The sequence below is a fragment of the Cervus canadensis genome, chromosome 2, assembly GCF_019320065.1.
Source record: "Cervus canadensis isolate Bull #8, Minnesota chromosome 2, ASM1932006v1, whole genome shotgun sequence".
Classification (NCBI taxonomy): domain Eukaryota; kingdom Metazoa; phylum Chordata; class Mammalia; order Artiodactyla; family Cervidae; genus Cervus; species Cervus canadensis.
The window spans coordinates 92,756,463-92,772,764 of NC_057387.1; the positions used below are offsets into that span (position 1 = coordinate 92,756,463).

Sequence of the window (16,302 nt, forward strand, 5' to 3'; positions counted from 1 at the left end):
CTCCTGGCCTCCAAACTGTGAGACACTGAATTTCTTTTGTTTTAAGCTACTAAGTATGTGGTGCTTTGTTACAGTGGCAATTGGAAGCACATATATACAGCCTCACAGCTATTCCCAACATCCAGAGTCCTTTAGTGACCTGGACACCTCTCCACCATTTATACCTGTGCCCTCTTCTCTGAAGTGAGCCTCTCAGAATATACCCTACCCTTTTGAGCTGCACCTCACTTATCAAAGAGGAGGTCTTCCTTCCCGTCCATCAGTCTTTCCCTTTCTTCTCTCGGTCCTTCTCTGCCTCTCTTTCTCTGTTCCTGCCTGTACTTTTCAGTCTTGCTGCATCTCATTTACTGTCTTCACCTCTTAAGCTTGCTTTTCTCCTTTTGTCTCTTTCTATCTCATCCTCTGCCTTCCTCCCTTTCCCTCCCTCTCTCACCCTCCCTGTCTACAGCTGCATCTCTCTCACACTCTCTCTCTCTCTGTTTGATTCACTCTGTCATCTACTTCCCAGGTTTCTCTCTCTCTCTGCCCCTCAGTCCTTTCTCTCGTTTTCAAGTTTGACTTTCTCTCTCCCCTCTGATGAGCTTTCTCTCCTCACTTATCTTTCTGCTCCACCCTGACCCATTTGTCTCTGTACCTTCCTGTCTGTTTGCATCTTTCTCTGTCTCTTCCTCCCCTCCGCTGTGTCTCCCTTGTTTTTTTCTGCCAACCTCCTTACCTCAGGAGGTGCCTCAGGAGTTGGCTGTGATTGGAGTGGACTCTGCAATTACATCTGCAGCCTCCACACTGCACCTGAGAGACAGATTCATCTGTTTAGTCGTGCACCTGTCCGACGCCGTGGGAGGATGGGTGAGGGAGGCAGACACAAAAGATCCTTCATATCACATTGTTCTTCTGGCTTTACCTAGAGGCTCCTGGACAGTTGCCTCTTCACATTCCAGCAGTGTTGTCAGCCTTACCAAAGAGGGATCACTTTTCCTTGGCCTACTCCTCTGCAGAATTAATCAGTCCCCTTAATGACGATCATCTGTTGCTGGCATGGGTGGGAGTGTGAACAGAGAAAGTATTCTAGGTGGGGGTTTCCCAGCAGGGAGCAGGTAGGAGTTAAATTTTCATATTTGGAGGCTGGATGATGGCAAAGAAAGGCCTTCTTGAGGACAGGGACTGTGTCTGTTTTTCTTGTCACTGTATTATAGGTTCTAGAATTTTGTCTGGCACGTAGAAGGCATTTAATGAATATCAGAGTAAATGAATGGAGGAGTGAATGAATGAGCTTCAGTCCTCTTTGTGCTAGTATCTGATGAGCCTCAATGGACATGTTCCTTCTGATTTTTCATCTGCAAAATGGGGATAGCAATCAGATCCTGCAGCACACAACTGTGGGGAGAAAAGAAGCAAAATACGGTATCTGTTGAGTACAACTTGTCCTTAGCTCCCTGCAGAGCAGGGCGGGGAGGCTACAAGTGCTCACTGGTGGTTCTGGAAGTGCTGCAGGGAGAGAGAAGTATGGAGGCAGCTTCAGAAATGAGGGTCTGGGAAGGAGCAGGCCAGGGAAGGTCACAGGTCAGGTGGGTGGGTGTGAGAGGCGTCCCCTCTGGCTTTGCCATGGGAGGTGGGAGGACCTTCAATCAGCCAGGAAACTGCCACATGACAAGAAGGAGATGTTCCTGAATCCTACCAGGGAGAACCCATGCCCAAGGTTGACTGTTATCCCCAACGGTGGGATTGAGCTGGACTTAGCAGGAGCCCAGTTAGGAAGTGACTGGTCAGAGGTCCTGTTCAGACAAGGAAGGTCACTCATCCTCCATGCTGTCCAGCTCCCCCACCTCCTCCAAGCCCACTGAAGCCCCACTTCATCAAAGAGGACTTCTCTGACCACTCTGCTTTCTGCTCTGATCTGCCACCTTTCTCCCAGCATCCCCTTGCCCTTTGCTTATCTTTACTTCATGGCACTCAACACTCTCTGGCATCTTGATAACGTATGAATGTACTAGATTCACAGTTTGTCCCCAGTACCTAGAGTGTAAGTTTGATGAAGACAGGGATCTTGGTCAGTTTTGTTTGCTGTGCCAAGCAGCTAAAACTCACCTGGCAAAGAGTAGGTAGGTTCTCGATAAATATTTGTTGAGTGAAAGAACGAGGATGGGATTTTTAAAAAGCTTATGGTGCTGATAATTTTGCTTGAATGTATTTTGTTAACCCTGGAAAGAACTTGAGAGATACAGTATACATGTTACCCACAGCAAAGTTAAGCCCAGAGAAAGGAAATGACTGAGATCCCATGACAAGTTACTGGTTGAAACCAGATTGGTCTCTTGATTCCCATTTATGGGCTCATTCAATGCTCCAGATCCAAGGCCCTAAGACATGAGGACAGAGGGTCCTTCAGTCACTGCCATTCTCCCAGGGACCTTGAAGATGCCTTCTGAGAGCCAGGAGTGAGAGGGCAGAGAGTGAGCAGTAGGGGACAGACCACGCAGTCAGCAAGCATTCGTGGCGTGAGTAGTCCCAAAGAGCTGATGGTTCAGAAACCATTTCCATTATCTGACCTTTTTGTATTGCTGACTCAGGATTGGGGTTCCCAATGTCTCATAAGCATCTTGAAGTCAGGCTGAACTCCTAACCTCTCCCCTGAGTCTTTTTCTTCCCTCAGTTTTTCATATTCCAGAGCCCAGCATCGCCACCTACCCAGCTACCACCCTTCATTCCATCTTCTCTTTCAGGCTCCACGTCCAGTCTGTCAGCAGGTCCTGCTAGTTCCTCCCCCCAGGACATATCTTCCATCTCTACTGTCTTTGTCCTGTTCCAGGGTCCCCTCTTGCCCTTGGACCATCACTGTAGTCACCTGGCTGATGTGCTTGCTCCCACTCTTGCTTTCTTATTTTTTAGCAAAACAATGACCTTTTAAAATTATACATCGGATCATCTCATTTTCCTGCCTAAAATTCTTCATTCACTTAGACTCTTCCCATTCACTTAGAAAATCCAGATTCCTTCAGGTGACCCAGAATAAGGTGCCACAGTATCTAGCCCCTGCCTGCCTCTTCACACCAGCCCTCTTTCAACTCCTCTTTCCCACCCAAGGACTGTTCCCACCCACCCTTCCTCCTTCATAGATGCTTACCCACTGCCCACTCTCAGTTTGCAGAGGCCTGCCCATACCCCCTCTCTAAGGCAGCACCCACATTGCCCTCAATTATAGATTCCAAGCGTTTTCTTCCTAGCACTATTAAAATCACAATTATGTATTTATTTAGGATTTTTTAAATTCTTTTGTTACTGTTTCTGCTTATAGATTTAAGAGCTGTTGTCTTGGTTTGTTGTTTTTTGTTTGTTTTTAAGCAAAGTATATCCCATGCCTTCTAGAGAAGTTGAATATACTAGATGGTCAACAACTGTGTATTGAGTGAACAGATGATGGATAAAACCATAGATACACTCTGGTTTTTATTGCCAACAGAATAGAAATTAAATTCCATAATTTGACATTCAGTGCCTTCACTAATCTGTCGCCAGCCTATCCATTGCAGCCCCACCTCCCCTCTACACTTTAGCTCCTTGGGCCTATGGGCCCTTCTCTGACTTATTTCTAACACAGAATCATGGACCACAGCCACACTCCCCACTTGTACTGATGCTCATTTATCTCTTCCTCCCCATTTCAGATTTGTCTTTGTCCTTCAAATCTTTGTTATAGCCTACTTCCTTGAAGCCTTTCACAGTTCCTCCACTTGGAATTAAATCTGCCATATGCCCACAGAATTTGTGTTTGAATTTATGACCACACTCATGAAAGGAGAAAACATGCATGGTGTTAAAAAGACACTCAGGTTCATATGCCGCTTCTGTCACTTTCTAGCCACGAGACTCTGGGTCAATTATGCAAACTCTCCTTTTTTCAGTTTCCTATAAAACATGTGTCAAATTATGCTTTGGCCTTGCAGGGATGTGGTGGGGATTGTCAATAGTAAATAACTACACTGTACGGTGCACAGGGTGTGCTAGAAAAAAAATGGCAATTGCTTTTGTGAAGGTGACAATGCAACAGCTTGTTTGGTAATGTAGTTATTTGGGATATGTTAGCATCATCTTCTTGTTGTTGTTCAGTCACTAAGTCATGTCCGACTCTTTGCCACCCCATGAACCGCAGCATGCCAGGCTTCCCTGTCCTTCACTATCTCCTGGAGTTTGTTCAGACTCATGTCCATTGAATCAGTGATATCATCTAGCCATCTCATCCTCTGCCACCCACTTCTCCTCTTGCCCTCAATCTTTCCCAGCACCAGAGTCTGCCTCTTCTAGACTGTGTCTAATTCTTCGTTATCTAACCTAGTCTCAGCCCTTCTTCATAGCAATACACACATGGGAGGAACCCCCAAAATTAAAATGAATGAATAAACAAATGAATAAATGAGTGAATGTGAATAAGCCAACCCTCATTACTTGTTAAAGGGTCCCACCATGTACTGGAGCTATTGACACCCACCCTTTACTTTAAAGTCACCTAGTCAGTCTGAGTTTTGGACAACTCCAGCCAACTCCTGTTTCTCTGATTCGAGGGTCCTGATTCCCCCTACTGTCTGCTTCTGCCCTTGGCTAGAAACCCATCAGGAGCAACAGAAGACTCTCAGGAGAATGACATTTTGAACTTATAGGCCGTTCTGAGGTTTTTGTTGGCAGTGAAGAGTTGGGAGTTTTCACCCCCTTTTTTTTCTCTCTTAATTCTGCAGTATATTGGAGAAGGTTCCAGCCAAGAGAGTTATTGCTTTCTCCTTGCCTGGATCTTAAATCTTTGTTCAAAGACAGCCTGTTTTAATTGAAAATGTTCAATCAATCTCTTCCCTCCTCCCACCCACGTCCCATTTCTTGGCTCCAGCAGGGCCAGTGCAGTAAATAACCTGGAGCGAGGCTCTCAGGGCTTAGGGAATATGTAATAGTGTTGGAAAGAAAAAGGGTTGTCTCAGACAATTTCCACCTTTAAAACACTGTCTTTTAAACAGAGCTTGTCTGAAATGATCAACACCTCACAGTGGGGCATTTGACTGCAATAGCCCAACTCCTCTGCCTTGTAGAGCTCGGGAGAGTTGACCTACAGGGAGATCTCCTAGGGTTGCTCCTGGGCTGAGTGAGTCTGGCTGTCACTGCAGGCCTGGAGGAAGAGTTCAGGCTTCCCTCTGGCCACATTCATGCACTTACTTAGTCAGCATCCATGGGTTGGTTGCTTATCTCATCACCACAATCCTGCAAGGCGGGCGTTGTTATTCATGTTTTACGGGTGAGGAAAGAAGGTTCAGGGAGATGGGAGAACTTCTGCAAGGTCACACGGTGTTCTTGCTCTCCTCTGCTGCAGAACGAATTTCCCCAAAGTTAATGTTTAAAACCATAATTATTCTCTCTTGTTTTCTGTGGGTCAGAAATTTAGGAAGGGTTGGGCTGAGTGGGTCTGGCTTGGCATCTTTGATGCAGTAGCAGTGAGATGCTGGCTGGAGCTGGAGCGGCAGAGTGCTGGAGGGACTGTGGGCTGGCCAGGAGTCCCTCTCTGAAGTAGCCTTTCCCCAAAGTCTCAGGGCCTCTTGCCTGCAGACCCTCTGTGAGCTGGTTTCAGGATTCCTCACAGCAGGATGGCCTCGGGCAGTCAGACTGCTTGCCCAGAGGTTCAGAACCCCAGCTGGGGCATTCCAGCAGGCAAGGTGAGAGTCAGCCCTGCTTTTCTGACCTCTCAACAGAAGTCCCACAGTGTCACTCTTGCCATTCCTTAGGTAGCAAGTAAGTTATAAGCCCACCCGGATTCAAAGAGAGAGGATACAGACTCCACCTCTCGGTGGAAGGAGTGTCAAGGTCACATCACGGGATGGCAGGTCAGATGGAAGACATTGTGCAGACATCTTTGGAAAGTACCATCGGCCACACACAGCATGTGGCCAAGCCAGGATTCGAACGAGATGCATTTGATTCCAAAACTTCTGCTGCAGCCTTTCAGCCTGGTCCACGGGGACCTCTCCCTCCCTCTGCGCCCCTGTAGCTCTTACTGTCAACACACACAATGGTTATTCAGTTTCTTCAAGCCAACTAGAGCCTGACTGAACTGAGGCAGCCAGCCACCTCTGCAGGCCCTGACAGTGAGACTGCCTCTGGGGTCTGCTGGTCAGAAAGCCCAGGCCCAACACCAGCTTGTGAACTTTTTAAACAAGGGGACAGAGAAGGGTGGTCACAAGCAGAGGAAGAAAGCAGGTGGCAGCCGAGAACACAGCAAACCTGCAGCACATCTCACTGTCGTAAACAACTCATCTGGTGTTATCCCTTCTCCCACCAGGCACTGGCCTGGGATGCCTCAGGCCTTGATAGAAAGGTGCCTTCCAGTTGGGCAACAGCCCAGAGTGGCAGAAAGTTCACGGTCCTGGAATCAGAAAGTCCCAGATTGGAGTCTCAAGTCTACCACTGGCAGTTTTTTAGCTTTGGACAGGTTTCTCAACTTCCAAAAGCAAAAGGGAGATAGGAATGCCTTCCTTCCTGGGTTGTTTGAAATGACGTGTTAGTAAAGGGTCAGCGTAGTACCAGGTACATAGCAAGGCAGCGTAGTACCAGGTACATAGCAAGTGCTCCATAAATGCAGCTGTTCATGGTGTTCATGTCCAGGGCCATGTCCGAACCCAGCCTGGAGACACCTCGAAGTGAGGGGTGAGAACTTGCTTGACTGTTTCACATATGCTGGCCCAGTTCCATGACCCCGGATGGAGTAGTGGCCGAGATGTTCCCAGTGAAGTGACAACTAAACGGAGATGTCTGGAGGCTGAGAAGGTGTGTTGGCCCTGTAAGGCCCGTGGGCAAAGGGGAGAGTGGCCTGGGAAGATGGAGTGGAATGGGCAAAGGCCTGGAGGTGAAAGAAGCTCAGTATCACTGGAATGTAAAGGCTGAGGGGTGGAAGGCAGGAGGCAGCAAGCACAAAGCTGAGACCCAATTACAAAGGACCCAGTAAATCAAGTTCCAAATTTGAATTTTAAAAGTGACTGGGAGCCACTAAAAGGTTTTTCTCAGTTGGATGACATGGGCAGATCTGTGCTTTAGAACAACTACCCTTTCACCCCATCCCACCAGCAACTTTATAGAAAATGGAGCAAAAGCAGGCAGCCTTGTGGCTGGGAGGCCATTAGGACAGGATGACAGCAATTCAAGGAAAAGATGATGCTGGCCTTTTCTAGGAAGACAGCAGGGGCCTGGGGAAAAGTGGACCAACTGAAGACAAAGATGTTCCCCTGGGTAAGAGTTGGTGATGGTTTGGATGTTCAGAGTTGGGGGACATGAGATAAAAGATAAGTGCTTTGAATGAAGTCAGTTCAGAAGCCACAGGAGCAGAGGGCAAGAGCACCACTCATAGACCTGGGAGAAGAGCATTGTGCCTTACTAAAGAGACATCACCTAACTGAAAAACTGACGGTTACAAATTAGCTGAAGAAAAGTGAGGCAGAGGAAATCGCTCATGTGAAGGTCCAGAGATGTGAACTATAATGCACAGAGCCTATGTCCCATGTTGTCGAATAGATGACTGTTGTGCAAGTTTATACTAAAGTGTTACTGGTCAATATGGAATTGACCCTTTCCCCTTCCCTGGGGAGCCTGTATTTAACAGGTCACAAGTACTTACCCTAAGGATTCATTATTGGTAGACTTCAAGGCGGACCAGGGATACTATTTAGGGTGATAAGTAAGGTTTTATCATTGTCCCCAAGGTTACCAAGGTAGATGACTAATCCCTGAAGGTCAAGCAGGCGCCCTGGTCTCTATACAACAAAAGGTCTCTTGCCCTTGGGTCTTGCTTATCTGCCTCCCCCTGAGCCACCTGATTGGCAGACCATGGAAGCCCAGTGATTCCCAAAAGGATGCAGTAGGTTCTAAAATCTCTGAACACAGGCTTCAGAATAAGACTCCTTCCAGGCTCTATGACCTTGAACACATTGTTGAACTTCTCCACATCTCAATTTTCTCACCTGGGAAAAAAGACAAATAATAGTATCTAATATTTAAGGATTTGTGAAAATAAAAAAGACAGTACATACAACACATAGAAGAGTGAGTGGTGATATTGTTTTGTTACTGTTGTCATTTTTCTTACTAGTCCAGAGTTGCTCCTTAACACCCGCCCTTGCAGATATGAAGCTGGGGCGGAATGTGGCGAGAACATTTTTGGATTATTACCGGCTGAACCCCATGGTCGAGAAAGTGGCGATCCCCATGCCAAGGCTGAGGTAAGTGCTAAGCAGAGCTTGTGTCCTGATTAACTGGCTTCTTGTTCAGGGGCAGCTTCCTTTAGCCTCTGTCTGGCCCTGGGCAGTATGGGAAAGATGATCCCAGCCCTGCCACAGAGACTGTAGTGGCCGAAAAGCTTCACAGCGCAGTTTGCCGAGTTGGGGGTATCATTATGGGGTGAGACAGTGAGGGGGTGGTCACATTTCTGGATCTAGCATGGGAACCCACAGGACTGGGAGTTGCTGGGAGGCTGAGTCCAGCCACTATTCCAAGCTGGTCTGGGTATATCCATGTGCTACTCCATCTGACAGCTCACCCTCTAGGATTCCTGTATCATCGGGTCTCATAAGGCCTCAGATCCTTCACTTTCCTCGTCTGTAAAGTGGGGACAGTGATTCTCACTTAGAAGACTATTAAGAGATGTTAGAGAACCCTGTGCAGTGCCAGGCATGTATGTACCCTGTACATATGATCGTCCCCTGCTGTCAAGATGCAAAGGCCTGGTGCTTAGAGGACACGGCCCTGAGAAGCTTCCCCTCAGGTCCTCTTTTTGGGCTGGTGAAGAGAGAAGGTCAGGTGATGAGTGTCCTTCCTGAGTGCTGGACCAGAGCCCAGAGTGCTGGGCATTCCCATGCCTGCTGGCTATGAGCCCAGTGAGCATTTGGGCAGGGACACCCAGTGGCATCTGGGATGTGCTGGCCTCACCCTACCCCTTGACCTCATCTCCTACTTGCCTAGTCGTCCAGCCTCCATGAAGGACTTAATGGTATCAACTTAAAAGGTCCCTGCCAAACCAAATCTTCCCACTGACCTTGCGCATGACCTTGCCCAAATGCTTTGCTGTCTCAGGGCCTTTGTACTGATGCACCTTCCTCCTGAATCTGTTATTAACAAAAACAATGTTAATCACTGTTATTTACTGAGCCAAGTACTTTTTGTACATGGTCTTATTCATTCCTCATAGATAATTTCTTTGTCATATTGCAAATGAGGAAAAGGAAGCTCAGAAAGGTAAAGAAAATTTCCTGAGGTCAAAGACATTTTGTAGAGGCAGGATTTGATCCTGGGTGTTTATTATTCCAAAGCTGGACTGAAGTCCAGCTAAGCTCTACCTCCAGCAGGAAGCATTTCTCACTGTCAGTGTAGGTTCAAACTCTGTCTCAAGCTGGTGGGATGTGAGACAGATTTCTTGGCTTTGTGAAACCTCTTTCTGCCTTCCTAAAGTGAGGGTAATAACAGCAACCTCTAAGGGTGGTTTTAAAGATTAGATACAAGCATGGTCTGGTGCCTGGTAGCCAGGAGGTGCTCAATGAATGTTTCCATCTCCTGGGGCTTCTGTGCCACAGGCCCAGATTTCCAGACAGCTCATCAGAGCCTCGGGCAAGTCACTGGATTTATCTAGTTGGGCTGGATGATCTCTCAGAAGCCACATCCCATCAAGTTGGGAGTCCCTCCTCTCTGAGCCCCACCTCCACGAGGAATCTGCTCCACAGTGTACTCTGTCTCAGTTGTTCACCCCCATCAGAGTGGATTAGAGCAGCTCTTTTCCTTCTCTGTTCTCCCACAGTGCCTAGGCTGTATGGAGCAGGCTTTCATGTATATATCCTTTCATTCATTCACTTAGGTCAACAGCACTTTATGCCAGGTCCCTAGTGGGGAAGGGGATGCTTGAATGAATAAATGATTAAAGCATGACCCTGACTTTGAGGCGCTCACCTCTAGATGAAGGTGCTCAGTTCATCCTTAGAAGTCATTCTTGATGGGTTAAGTCCTTAAAAATTTAAAGTGTTATAAACTCGTGCTCTGTCTCAGGTGTTCACCCCCATCCTGGTGGATTAGCCTTTAGAAGGAGCATTTGGGGGCTTCCCTGGTGGCTCAGACGGAAAAGAGTCTGCCTGCAGTGCAGGAGACCAAGGTTCGATCCCTGAGTCGGGAAGATCACTTAGAGAAGGAAATGGCAACCCACTCCAGTATTCTTGCCCGGAAAATCCCATGGATGGAGGAGCCTGGCAGGCTACTCCCTGGGGTCACAAAGAGTCAGACATGACTGAGCGACTTCACTTTTATAAACTCAAAAGAATTCATAGAATCTCATTTATGAGTTAATTTGGGGATTGTCTCTTTCAGGTCCTCTGTCAGCCTGAATAAAATTAACTTGATCATTTCCCACTTTGTTCTGCATGTTGCACTGTCAGTCCTGACATCAGCAAGAGTAACGATCATCATTGTGCAGATATGGCATCCAAGGCCCTGGGAGTGGACAGGACTGGCCACACGCAGGGCTAGGTAGCCAGGCCCCACCATCCCAATCCCCAGCCTCATGTTCTGAGCATCAGTTAGTGAAGAGTTCTTCAAGATGGGGGAGGCAGGACCCTGAAACTGGGCCTAAAGGTTACAGGGGAGTTCAGGGCCTTGCTCATGGGACCCCCATTGCACTGAGTTTTGGAACCCTCATTAGAGAAGAGCTGAAGGACTCCCTCCTCAGAATCCACAGCCTTGAAGACTCACAGTAAAGGCACCCACCCTTCATCTAAGAAAAATAGAATAAACACCCTCTCCAATCCCCACATCTCTCCCTCATCAAACTTTGAATATCACTTAGTTCTCAATTTGTCAGCAACTCTTGAAAACATGAATCTCAGGAGGATGCACAGCTCTGATTTGGGACTTGACTAGGTCCCCATTTTTGTATTATTTTCCACCCAAGCACTGAATAACATACATGGAAGAGCAGTTCTAGTTTCAAAGGCAAATTACATGTTTTGATTCAGAATTAATCTTTGTTTTCTCCCATCTCGATGGATAATTATACTGTGTCAGTTTCTACCCATGTGCTAGTAGGAGCCTGTCAGCATCCCTGGGGAGGTCCCTGAAGGGGAGAGGGGCAGGATGTGAGTGCAGGCTCAGGGACATGGCATCGATGACCAGAGCTGAGACCCCCACACTTATCTCAACCACAGGGACACAAAATGTCCCATCAAGGTGGATACAAATTAGACAAGGACAATGAACAGGCCAGGTGAGCCTCTGTGGGGAGATGAACCGTGAGCATGGAGGGTGGGCAGGTCTCTGAGTGTGAGGCAGGCTCGGGCTCAGTGACAGTAAAGGGCTGCCTCCACGGTGGGGTTTGGATGTGTGTCTGTGTGCAGGGGGAGGGGTGGGAATCATCAGCTCTGCATCTCACTGGAGCCCTGAACTTGATGCTGGGGGAACATAGAGAACGTTTGCCCATCAGGAGCCCAGATTCACAGAGGAGAAGGCATGTCCACATGCAAAGATCACAAACAATACCAAGCAATGTATAAATGTGCTCAGCTACCTAGCACCTCGTGCCCTCTTTCAAAAGCCTCCATGGTTCCCCATTACCTTCAGTAATGTTTCAATTCCTCCTCTTGCTGGTCAAAGCCCTGGCCTACATGGAAAACTTCATATGCAGCTTCCTAGCACACACCTTTCCCTGTGAGCACCGTCTCCACCCTACCTGCTTTCTACCACTTTATACCCCAAGTAAGTAAGTCATTGCTCCATGTTCTTCCTTTTCCCTCTTCCTGGAATGTTCTCCCTGTCAGGCTCTAGGTGGAGACTGCCAGCTTATCTTTCAAAGCCCAGTCTGGATATCGCACCTCTGTTTCTTGGCCCTTGTTCTCCACTGGAGATAGACCTCCTTCTCTCTGCTGAACCCCTAACTGCATTTAGCACACATGTGTGCAGGGTACATCCCATAGCATATTGTCATAGCATCTTTGTGTGTCTGACCCCACCACTAGATGGATTGCTCCTTAAGGAGCTGTTTAAGGATCTCAGTGCACATTCAAGGCCTAGTTGGGAGTAAGTCCTCCATAAGCTCTGAATATATGAGTTATGAAATGGTAGAACTGAAGCATCCTCTAAGAATCATCCACTTCAACCCCTTCGTGTTATAGAAAAGTGAGACCCAACCAGAAATCACTCTCCCACAACTACTGGCGAGCATTTGGCAGCCATCATGGAGTATCCCAGGAAGGCTTCATGGAGGAAGTGGGGCTTAAACTTGGTTTTCAAGGACACAGAGAATTCAAATGGATGAAATGGAGAAGAGGGAGGCATTCCAGGTTGGGGGGAAAGGGCATAGAAGGCAGCAAGCAGAAGCTGAAAAGGCACATTCTAAGGTAATGGCAAGCCTGGATGCTGAGGACAGTAGAGATGGTAAAGATGGGACTAACAGTTCGTTTAATTCATCAAACAATCCTCAAGCCATACTTCATACTATTCAGGACTTATGGAGAGAAATCAGATGCGTCAAACTAACAGTCCTATGAGAAAAACAGCTGGGCAGATAACGCCCCAGAAAATGGCATGCTGAGAAATGAGGCCCAAAGTGCCTTGGGAACCAGGGGAGGGGTGCAGCTTATTTTCTGGGGAGTCGGCTTTCCAAAGGAGGGAGTCCAGATAGGTGGAAGAGGGCCCTGTAGGAAGAAGAGTAGCTCTGTGGGGCGCATAGGTGAGAGGTTTGCCTGCTGATGCCTCTCTCTGCTGTCCCATCTGGAGCTGTGGATGCTTTTTGCCTCTGTAAGGACCCCACAGTCATTTTTCATGTCCACACTCCTCCCTGGCTATCACACACCCTCTCCCCATGCACGCCATCTACCTGGGACCACCCCACCTGTGATCACACCTGGGCTTGCACACCCTCTTTCACCCCCAAAGAAACAATTCCATCTTGTTTCCCATGCTTCCCTTGGGAGTAAAGACCCACACTCTCAGTGACACATGAATGGCACCTTGTAATGGGCAAAGCTCTTCCCCAGCCCTCATTCACCAGCACCCAGAATGCAGGAAGGACATGGGTGCTACTATTTTACAAAAGAAGAAGCAGGGGCCAGGGAAGAGAAAGGACTTCCTGAAGATCCCATCGCCTGCAAACGACATTCCAAGTGTGTGTTCCAGGCTTTTGTTGGGTGCTAAGACTTAGATGTATCTCAACCATGCTAGATGATCTTCCTGTGTTAGCAAGGTCTTTCATGAGCATAGAATCTTAGCCTGTGAGGCTTCCTGGTTGAGGAGCTACATGAGGGCGAGGTGCCTCTTTTGTGTGCTGACACCTGGTCTTGTCTTTACCCTATTCATGACTCATCAGCAATGAAGGAAATGATACTCCAGAATCAGAGCAGCATGGGTTATAAGAAGTCACTTCTTGAATCCTAACTCTAACAGCCCAAGAGATTCCCATATTTGTGGCATTACCATTTTCTGCCAGGAGTTGTCGTTCTTATTATTTATTATTTTGTGTAGTTATTTTATACAACTATGACCTCTACTAAATTGTAAGCAGCCTGAGGACATCAGTGTCTGATTCACCTCTGTCACCTCCAGAGTCCATTGGACCATACCTAGCACCTAGCAGCATGCCTTTGTAAGTTACAGTAGGCAAAGGAAGACACTAGGCATGTTTATTTGTATTGTCTCATTTAACGTCACATCACCCTGAAATTGGAATATTTTATCCTCATTTTGTAAACGAAGCTCAGAGAATTAAAAATAACTTGCTCAAGGTCAGACCTCTCATATATACCTGGCTTGAGAATTCAGTTCAGTTCTTTCTGGATTGGCCAGTCTTTCCACTGCATATAAATCGTAGTCCAATGCTTGAATGAATGTCACATGAATTTATTACTCAAAATGTAACAAATAAGGCCCCATATGAGGAAAAATGCAAACATGGATAAAACTTGGTTCCTGCCCACCAGGAGAAGAACAGAAAGTGAACAGCTGTTGAAGAGTAATGTTAAAGGTATTACATTGGGTGCTGAGCGCTGAGATACAGAGGTCAAACAGACACATCTCTGCCTTTGGAGAGCCCCGAAGCTTGTAGGGGAGACAGACCCACCGTGAAATGCCATAATTAAGTTATGCTGAGAAATATAAAGGGACTCTGGAGCCCATGATGGTTACGAAGGGAATGAAGCCCCTGGTTATGAAGGGAATGAAGTCCCTGCCAACCTACAGCTCGTCTATGTGTTTATCCGCATCCCAAGGTGAAAAGGATAGAATGAGTTAGAATCAAGGTGGAAATGTGGAAGTATTATAACCATAGGGCAGTTAGGTTTTCTCCAGAACCAGAATGAAACAACCCATCCATTCATCTGAGAGTCCTTCATTCAGTCATGCCTTGGGCTGGGTTCATGAGATGCCTAGATGAGGCATTCGAGGCCACTGCTCCTAGTCCAGTGGCAGACTCATGGCTCACAGTCCATTGGGGAAGATAGACATACACACAGATGATTCCAATGCAGTGTGTACATGTGCTGTCTTTCTTCTCTCTCTGTTATCTCCCCCTTTGCAGGAAAGGAAAACCCCCTTCCTACAAGCACCCAATCCTGCGGGGCCCGGCCAGCAACCACCCCAACGGCAAAGGGGACAAGAAGAGCTCAGTGAACCACAAAGACCCTTCAAACTCTTTTTAAGGATGTGGAGTCCAGGGAGGTCTTGTGGTGACAAGAGCATGCGTTTTCTGCTGGGCCATGAAATTAATCACCCTATTCTAGTTTCCAAGATAATGACTGTGAGAAAACGTATAAGCTAGTGAAAGGGAAGGAAAAAGAATGAGAAATTTCATCATTGATTTTCCTTTTTACCATTTGAAAATCAATTGTGAGCCTTCAGCTTAAGGCTCAGGAACAAAATAGAAGACTCAGACCAGATGAGTACAGATGCTAATTTCCACAACACAGACACCCTCACGGGAAGAGAAAAACCCACATCCCTTCTCTAGTCAGTGCCTTCCAGCCCCTTCACTGTTCGAAGTTGTGCAGTTACTACAGGTGGCTACCTTTTAGGCCACGGTTGTTTACTGTTTTAGAAATGCAGTATCCATATTTGCTGACCCAAAACAATACCATCAACGCATACAAAGCAAAAGACAAATGCACCTTTGGGAACAGTGGGTCAGAATTTTTGAGGTCACGATGGTCTTAGACATACAGTCACTTTATCTATGAGCTGCATGCTCCCTGACTGCCCTAAACCCCAGCATGCAACTTCGGAGAACTGCCCTGAGAGCTATGTCCCAATGACCTAGGTAGTTTCATTGCAACTTTAGCTCCTAAAACAAAAAGTATTAACTGCACATTCCAGAAGGTCTCTCTCATGGTTAAGATCTCTAGATCCTAGGATCTGAGATCCAAACTGACCACTGAAGAAGAGGATATGAAAAATCTGCCATAGAGGGGAGGAGGCTGACTGCCAGAGATAGAAGATGCAAAAGACAAAAGGATGCACTCCAAGGCAGGTGGGGTTGGTAAAGTAAAACAACAACAGTGGCAATTCCCAAGGCAGGGCAAGCTCAGTATTGTGCATTTTTCTACAGAGTAAAGTGCCTTTGCATGATGAATGGGTCCAGGGGAGTCGGCTCACTTCCTGTCTGTGAAGCAGCAGGCTGAGTCACCACGACAGCCTGCTAATTAAAATGACCTCCTGGAAATGAGGATTAGGAGATAGGGAGAGGAAGGGAGGCTCCGGGGAGATAGGGCCTTTAGCACAAAGCTTCAGTTTAGCATTCTTTTGCTTTGGATTGAAGATTTTCAAAGTATGTTAAAAATTGAGAGCAAAGCTTATTCTCCCTTTGCTTATTGCTTTTCAGAAATGATTAAAAAAAAAAAAAAACCCATATGTTAGTTGGCTACAAATGTTGTGTTGTATATACAGCTTCTCCCCTGGGTTCTTGTTGCCCAAAGGAACACAAATAAAGTGCTTCCTGCAGCTCCTCTGTTCCTCTGAGTATTCTTGGCACCTTTCCCTCTAGGTCTCTCTCTCCCTCAAGAACCAGCCAGTTGACCCAATTTGATGTAACCCTCACTTTGGGACTCTGTCATCAAGGTAAGGAAGGGCAGTCAAGGCTTGACTTTCCAGCCGTTCCTGTGGCAGAATCCTGGGGAGTTTATTTGACTGCAGCCAGCTCAATGCAAATCAACACTGTGGCAGGCCTTACAGAAACAAGAGCGTCTCTTGAGATGGCATAAAGAGAGGCAGATTGCATACAGTCTGAGATAATGGACCAGATCTATTTTTCCCTGCCCAAATCGC

The 16,302-nt window shown here is 47.1% G+C and overlaps 1 protein-coding gene across 1 annotated transcript in view; it reads left to right on the forward strand.

Annotated features, from left to right (window-relative positions):
- Positions 1-15,957, forward strand: part of AGBL4 (AGBL carboxypeptidase 4) — a 1,430,302-nt gene extending 1,414,345 nt beyond the window's left edge. Inside the window, exons 12-13 of the mRNA XM_043449387.1 lie at positions 8,144-8,240; positions 14,564-15,957. Coding sequence (XP_043305322.1) covers positions 8,144-8,240; positions 14,564-14,684 — 218 coding nt within the window. The 3' untranslated portion in view covers positions 14,685-15,957. The remainder of the gene's footprint in view (positions 1-8,143; positions 8,241-14,563) is intronic.
- Positions 15,958-16,302: the final 345 nt, after the last annotated feature.